Here is an 8,638-nt window from a genome sequence, read left to right as displayed (position 1 = left end):
AGCACCAGCATCAACACAGGCACAAGTACCAGAACCAGCCCTAGCACTAGTACAAGCACCAGCACAAGCACCGGCACCAGCACCAGCTCCAACACCAGCTCTAGTATTAGAACAGACACCAGCTCAAACGCCGGCACCTGCCCAGGCTCCAGCACCAATTCAGGCACCAGCACAGGCACCAGCACAAGCACCGGAACCACTACCAGGACCACCACCAGCACCAGTACCATCCTAAGCACCAGGACAGGAACAAGAGCTAGCACCAGCAAAATTACCAGCACAGGCACTGGGTCAAGCACCAGCACCAGCACCACCACCACAACCAGCACAACCACCAGCACAAGCAAGCACCAGTCTAAGCAATAGGACAGGAACAAGCGCCCGCACCAGCTCCAGCACCAGTACAGGCACAATCACAAGCGCCAGCACAAGCCTAAGGACCACCATTAGCACCAGCATCACTAAGCACGAGGACAGGCACAAGCGGCAGCATCAGCACAAACACCACCAACAGCAAAAGCAATGCCACAGGCACCAGAACAAGCGCATACACCGGACCAGGCACTAGCACCAGCACAAGCAACGGCACAAGGACGGGCACTAGCACCAGCACTAGCAACAGAACCAGCACCAGCTCCAGCAATATTACAGGCACCAGCATAGGCACCAGCACCAGAACAAGCACTGGGTCCAATACAAGTAACAGCACTACCACCAGCATCAGCACCGTCACCTGTACAAGCACCAGCACAAGCACCAGCACAAGCACCAGCACAAGCACCAGCACAAGGAACAGCACAAGGAACAGCAACGCCACCAGTACCAGCAGCACCACCAGTGTCAGCACCACCATCAACACCACCACAAGCACCACCACCAGCATCAGCACAAGGACAGGCACAAGCACCAGCACCAGCATCAGCAAAAGCAACGACACAAGCACCTGCACAAGCACAAGCCCAAGCAACAGCACCAACACGAGCACCAGCACCAGCCTAGGCACCAGCACCAGCAACAGATCCAGGACAGGCACTAGCACGAGCAACAGCACCTTCACCACCACAGCACAGGCACAAGAAAAACCACAAGCACCAGTTCCGGCACAAGCACAAGTACCAGCACCAGCAGAAGCACAGGCACCAAAACTAGCACCAGCACCCACAATAGCACAGGCACAAGCACCGGCCCAAGCATCGTCACAAGAACCGTTACGATCACCAGCAAGAAAAACCTGCTCCTTGCAGCAAAAAAAAAGATTGCCAATTGACAATTCATTTTAGGGAATTTAACATGGCACCGGCACGAGCACCAGCACCAACACCAGCATCAGCACCAGCACTAACACGAGCACCGGAACCAGCAGAAGCAAAAGCACCTGCATAAGCAACAGGACCATCACAAGAACAGGCAACAGCTCCAGCACAAGCCCCAGCACCAGCACTAGCACTAGCACCAGCACCAGCACTAGTACAAGCAGTTGCACTAGTACAAGCACAAGCACCAGCACCAACACCAGCACAAGCACCAGCACAAGCACCAGCACAAGCACCAGCACAAGCACCGGTACCAGCACAAGTACCTGCACCAGCACAAGCACCTGCACTAGTACCAGCACCAGCATTAGCACTAGCACCAGAACGAGCACCAGAACCAGCATTAGTAAAAGGCACCAGCACAAGCGCAAGCCCCGGACCAGGCGTTAGCACAAGCACCAGCACCAGCACCAGCACCAGCCCTAGCACCAGAACCAGCACCAGCTCCAGCAATATTACAGGCATTAGCATAGGCACCAACACCAGCACCAGCACAAGCACCTGGTCTAGCACAAGCACCAGCACCAGAACCAGCACTAGCACCGGCCCATGCTCCAGCACAACCAACGGTACAAGAAACAGCTTTAGAACCAGTGCCAGCACCAGCACCAGATCCATCACTAGTATAGGCACCAGCATAGGGACCATCACGAGCTGCTGCACCGGCACCAAATTCTCCACCAGCACCAGCACCAGCACCACCACCAGCACCACCACCAGCACCACCACCAGCACCACCACCAGCACCACCACCAGCAATATTACTAAGCACCAGGACAGGCACAAGAGCCAGCACCAGCACCAGCACTAACCCAAGCAACATCACAAGTACTTGCAATAATACAAGAGCCGGCACTTGCCCAAACTCCTGCACAAAAGCCGGTACAAGCACTAGCACAAGCACAAGCAGAAGCATCATTACCAGCAGCAGCTCCAGCACCAGCAGCGGTACAAGTACCAACACAACCACAAGAACATGCACCAGCACCAGTACCAGAACTAGTACAGGCACTATCACAAGCGCAGGCACCTGATACAGCGCAAACACTAGCACCAGTACCAGCACCAATACCACCAACACCACCAACACAGGCACCAGCACCAGCACCAGCACTAGCACAAACAACAGCACCAGCACCAGCATCAGCCTAAGCACTAGGACAGGCACAAGCGCCAGAACCAGCATCAGCACTAACACCAGCACCAGCTAAAGCACTAGCACTAGTACAAGAGCCGGCACTTGCCCAAGCTGCAATACAAACACCGGTACGAGCAATAGCACAAGCACAAGCGCAAGCGCCAGCACCAGAACCGTCACCAGAACCAGCACCATTTCCAGCACTAGTACAGGCACCAGTACAAGAGCCTGCACCGGCCCAGGCACCAGAACAAGCACTACCACCAGCAAAAGCACCCGGTCCAGCACAAGCTCCAGAACCGCCACCAGCAGCAGCACCACCACCAGCAACAGCACCAGCCTAATTACCAGGAGAGGCACAAGCGCCAGCATCAGTAAAAGCAACGGGACAGGCACAAGCAGCAGGACCAGCACCAACACCAGCAAAGAACTGGGTCAAGCTCAAATACCAGGACCACCACCAGCACCAGCACCACCACAGCACCACCACCAGCACCGACATTAGCCTAAGCACCAGGACAGGCACAAGCGCTAGCATAAAAAATGCATTGACACCAGCACCAGCACCAACACCATCACAAGAACCAGCACCAGTACCAGCTCCACCAGCAGCACCAGCATCAGCTCCAGCATTAGTACAGCCACCAGAAAAAGCGCCGGCACCAGCCCAGGCTCCAGCACTATTTCAGGCCCCAGCACAGGCACCAGCACCAGTAGAAGCACCAGGACCAATGCCACCACCAGCACAACCACTTGCACTAGTACAAGAGCCCGCACTTGCCCAAGCCCCAACACAAACTCCGGTACGAGCACAAACACAAGCACAAGCACCAGAACCAGCACCAGCTCCAGCACCGGTACAAGCACCAGCACAAGCACAAGCACAAGCACAAGCACAAACACTAGCACCAGCAGTAATACAGGCACTAGCACAAGCGCTGGGACTGGCCCAGGCACCAGCACAAGAACCAGCACCTGCACAGGCACCAGTCCAGGCACCAGCACTACTAACACCAGCACCAGCACCAACAAAAGCACAAGTATCAGCAACAGCACCAGCAGCAGCTCCAGCAGCAGCCCCAGCGCCAGCATCAGCACCAGCACTAGCATCAGCACCAGAACCAGCACAAGAACCGGCATGGGCACCAGCCCAAGCTCCAGCGTCAGCATAAGTATCATTATCAACACCAGCACCAGCACCAGCAAAAGCACCAGTATCAGAGCCAGCAACAGCACAAGCACAAGCACCAGAACCAGCACCAGCTCCAGCACCGGTACAAGCACCAGCACAAGCACAAGCACAAGCACAAGCACAAACACTAGCACCAGCAGTAATACAGGCACTAGCACAAGCGCTGGGACTGGCCCAGGCACCAGCACAAGAACCAGCACCTGCACAGGCACCAGTCCAGGCACCAGCACTACTAACACCAGCACCAGCACCAACAAAAGCACAAGTATCAGCACCAGCAACAGCACAAGCACCAGTATCAGCAACAGCACCAGCAGCAGCTCCAGCAGCAGCCCCAGCACCAGCATCAGCACCAGCACTAGCATCAGCACCAGAACCAGCACAAGAACCGGCATGGGCACCAGCCCAAGCTCCAGCGTCAGCATAAGTATCATTATCAACACCAGCACCAGCACCAGCAAAAGCACCAGTATCAGCACCAGCAACAGCACCAGCACAAGCACCAGTATCAGCAACAGCACCAGCAGCAGCTCCAGCAGCAGCCCCAGCACCAGCATCAGCACCAGCACCAGCATCAGAACCAGAACCAGCACAAGAACTGGTACAGGCACCAGCCCAAGCTCCAGCACCAGCATCAGTATCATTATCAACACCAGCACCAGCACCAGCAGCAGCATCAGTATCAGCATCAGCACCAGCACCAGCACCAGCACCAGCACGAGCTCCAGCACCAGCTCCGGCTCCAGCTCCAGCTCCAGCTCCAGCACTAGTAAAGGCACCAGTAAAACACCAGCACCAGTAAAAGCACCAGCACCAGCACAAGCACCGGTTCCAGCACAAGCCTTGGCACCAGAACCAGCACCAGCACAACCAGAAGCACCACCACCACCACCACCAGCAGCCTAAACAACAGGTCAAGCAGAAGCAACAGGACCAGCACCAAGACAAGCAGCATCACAAGCAATTGGACCAGCACAAGAGCCTGCACCAGCACCAACACCAGCACCAGCATAAGCACAGAAAACAGCACCAGCATCTCCACCAGCACCAGCACTAGCACCATAACCAGCAGCAGGTCCGGCAATAGTACAGGCACCAGCACAGGCACCAACACCAACACCAGTACTAACACCACCACCTGCACTAAAACTAGCCTAAGCACCAGGACAGGCACAAGCTACTGCACCACCACATCAGCAACAGCACCAGCTCCAGCAGTAGCATCAGCACCAGCACCAGCACCAGCCTAAGCCTCAGCACCAGCACTAGCACTAGTACAAGAACCAGCACAAGCACCTGTATCAGCACCAGCACCAGCACCAGCACCAGCACTAACACCACCACCTGCACTAAAACTAGCCTAAGCACCAGGACAGGCACAAGCTACTGCACCACCACATCAGCAACAGCACCAGCTCCAGCAGTAGCATCAGCACCAGCACCAGCACCAGCCTAAGCCTCAGCACCAGCACTAGCACTAGTACAAGAACCAGCACAAGCACCTGTATCAGCACCAGCACCAGCACCAGCACCAGCACCAGCACCAACACCAGCTACAGCACCAGCACAAGCATCAGCACAAGCACCAGCTCCTGCCTAAGCACCAGGACAGGCACAAGCGCCAGCATCAGCAAAAGCGCCGGCACCAGCCCAGGCTCCAGCACTTATTCAGGCACCAGCACAGGCACCAGCACAAGCACTAGGACCAATAACACCTCCACCTCCAGCACCAGCACAGGCACCAGCACCAGCACCAGCTCCAGCATTAGCACCAGCACCAGCACAAGCTTCATCACCAGCACAAGCACTTGCACCAGTACAAGATCTGGCAGTGGCCTAAGCTCCAGCACAAACACAGATACGAGCACCAGCACCAGCACAGGCACCAGCACCAGCACCAGCTCCAGCATTAGCACCAGCACCAGCACAAGCTTCATCACCAGCACAAGCACTTGCACTAGTACAAGATATGGCAGTGGCCTAAGCTCCAGCACAAACACAGATACGAGCACCAGCACAAGCACAAGCACCAGCACCGGTACAAGCACAAGCACCAGTTCCAGCACCAGCACAAGCAATTGTACAAGCACAAGCACCTGCACTAAAACCAGCACAAGCACCAGCACCAGCACCAGCACCAGCACTAGTACAAGCACCATAACGAGCGTCGCTAACAGCCCAGGAACCAGCCTAAGCACCAGGAGAGGCACAAGCGCTAGTACTAATACCAATACCAGCACCAGATCAATAACTAGTACAGGAACCAGCACAAGCACCGACACCTGCCCAGGACCCAGCTCAAGCACCAGCACCAGCACAAGCACTGGATCCAGTACAAGTTCCAGCACTAAAACCAGCACCACCACCAGCAACATCACCAGCACCAGCACCAGTACAGGCAAAAACGCCAGCAGCAGCACCAACACAAGCAACGGTACAAGCACCAGCATCAGGCCCAGCAACAACACTAGCACCTGAACCAGAACCAGAACCAGGACAAGCTCCAGCACTAGTACAGGCACCAGTACAGGCTCCAGCACCAGCACCAGCTCCAGTACTAGTACAGGCACCAGCAAAAGCGCCGGAGCCAACCCAATCTCCAGCACTAATACAGGCATCAGCACAAGCGCCAGTACCGGCCCAGACACCAGAACAAGAACCAGCACCAGTACCAACAAAAGCATCGGGTCCAGCACAAGAACCATCACCACCTCCCGCAATAGCACCAGCACCATCACCAGTACCCGCCCAAGCACCAGGACAGGCACAAGCTTAAGCATCAGCAAAAGCAACGGCACAGGCACCAGCACCAGCATCAGCATTAGTACAGGCACCAGCACAGGCACAAAAATAGGCACAAGCGCCAGCACCAGCACCAACACCAACAGAAGCACTGGGTCAAGCAGAAGCACAAGCACCACCACCAGCACCAGCACAACCACAGCACCACCAACAGCACCAGCTTCCGCCTAAGCACCAGGCCAGGCACAAGCGCCAGCATCAACAAAAGCAATGGCACCAGTACCAGCACCAGCACCAGCACCAGCACCAGCAGCAGCACAAGCACTGGATCCAGTACTAGTTCAAGCACTAAAGCCAGCACTACCACCAGCAACATCACCAGCACCAGCACAAGTACAGGCAAAAACGCCAGCAGCAGCACCAACACAAGCAACGGTACAAGCACCAGCATCAGGCCCAGCAACAACACTAGCACCTGAACCAGAACCAGAACCAGGACAAGCTCCAGCACTAGTACAGGCACCAGTACAGGCTCCAGCACCAGCACCAGCTCCAGTACTAGTACAGGCACCAGCAAAAGCGCCGGAGCCAACCCAATCTCCAGCACTAATACAGGCATCAGCACAAGCGCCAGTACCGGCCCAGACACCAGAACAAGAACCAGCACCAGTACCAACAAAAGCATCGGGTCCAGCACAAGAACCATCACCACCTCCCGCAATAGCACCAGCACCATCACCAGTACCCGCCCAAGCACCAGGACAGGCACAAGCTTAAGCATCAGCAAAAGCAACGGCACAGGCACCAGCACCAGCATCAGCATTAGTACAGGCACCAGCACAGGCACAAAAATAGGCACAAGCGCCAGCACCAGCACCAACACCAACAGAAGCACTGGGTCAAGCAGAAGCACAAGCACCACCACCAGCACCAGCACAACCACAGCACCACCAACAGCACAAGCTTCCGCCTAAGCACCAGGCCAGGCACAAGCGCCAGCATCAACAAAAGCAATGGCACCAGTACCAGCACCAGCACCAGCACCAGCACCAGCAGCAGCACAAGCACTGGATCCAGTACTAGTTCAAGCACTAAAGCCAGCACCACCACCAGCAACATCACCAGCACCAGCACAAGTACAGGCAAAGACGCCAGCAGCAGCACCAACACAAGCAACGGTACAAGCACCAGCATCAGGCCCAGCAACAGCACTAGCACCTGAACCAGAACCAGAACCAGGACAAGCTCCAGCACTAGTACAGGCACCAGCACAGGCACCAGCACAGGCACCAGCACAGGCACCAGCACAAGCACCAGCTCCAGCACTAGTACAGGCATCAGCAAAAGCGCCGGCACCAACCCAATCTCCAGCACTAATACAGGCACCAGCACAAGCGCCAGCAACGACCGGGGCACCATGACAAGCAACAGCACCATCACCAGCTCCAAGATCAGTAAATGCACCTGCACAAGTGCCACTACAAACAGCAGCACAAGCAACAGCACGAAAACCAGCACCAGCACAAACACTGTGTCCAGCAATTGCACCAGCACCAACATCAGCACAGGCACCAACACAAGCACAAGCACCAGCTTCAGAACCAGCAACAGCACAGCAGCAACACAAGAACCAGCACAAGCACTAGCACCAGCACCAGCAGCAGCCCCAGCACCAGCACTAGTACCAAGCACCAGAACCAGAACCAGCATCAGCATCAGTATCAGCATCCGCATAAGCACCAGCACCAGCACCAGCATCAGAACCAGCATCAGTATCAGCATCAGCATCAGCACCAGCACAACCACCAGCACCAGAACCAGCACCAGCACAAGAACTAGCACCAGCATCAGCAACCAAACCAGCAACATTGAAAGCAAAAGCACCAGCACCAGCCTAAGCCCCAGGACAGGCACCAGCACTAGCACCAACAAACCAGCACCAGCAACAGCACCAGCACTGGCACTAGGACAGGCACAACCACCAGCACCAGTACCAGCACTAGCACCAGCACCAGATATAGCACCAGAACCAGCATCAACACCAGGACAAGCATCAGCACCAGCACTAGCACCAGCACCAGCACAAGCACTTGCACTAGAACAAGAGCCGGCACTAGCCCAAGCTTTAGCACAAACAAAGATACGAGCACCACCACAAACACAAGCTACAGCACCAGCACCAGCTCCAGCACTAGTACAGGCACCAGCACATGCCCCAGCACGTTCACCAGCACAGGCACCAGCACTGGCACC

General features: G+C 55.9%; 1 protein-coding gene across 1 annotated transcript; it reads left to right on the top strand.

Annotated features, from left to right (window-relative positions):
• Window positions 1-5,612: 5,612 nt before the first annotated feature.
• LOC148957732 (uncharacterized) lies at window positions 5,613-6,522 on the top strand. The gene is made up of 2 exons (XM_089114681.1): window positions 5,613-5,618; window positions 5,904-6,522. The coding sequence occupies exons 1-2, from the start codon at window positions 5,613-5,615 to the stop codon at window positions 6,417-6,419; spliced, it is 522 nt and encodes a 173-aa protein (XP_088970807.1). The 3' UTR covers window positions 6,420-6,522.
• Window positions 6,523-8,638: the final 2,116 nt, after the last annotated feature.

Source organism: Rhopilema esculentum, chromosome 20 (assembly GCF_057945365.1).
Source record: "Rhopilema esculentum isolate cy_ngs chromosome 20, ASM5794536v1, whole genome shotgun sequence".
In the NCBI taxonomy this organism is placed as follows: domain Eukaryota; kingdom Metazoa; phylum Cnidaria; class Scyphozoa; order Rhizostomeae; family Rhizostomatidae; genus Rhopilema; species Rhopilema esculentum.
Note: the sequence above shows the minus strand (reverse complement) of the source record. Positions and strands in the feature narration are given on the sequence as shown.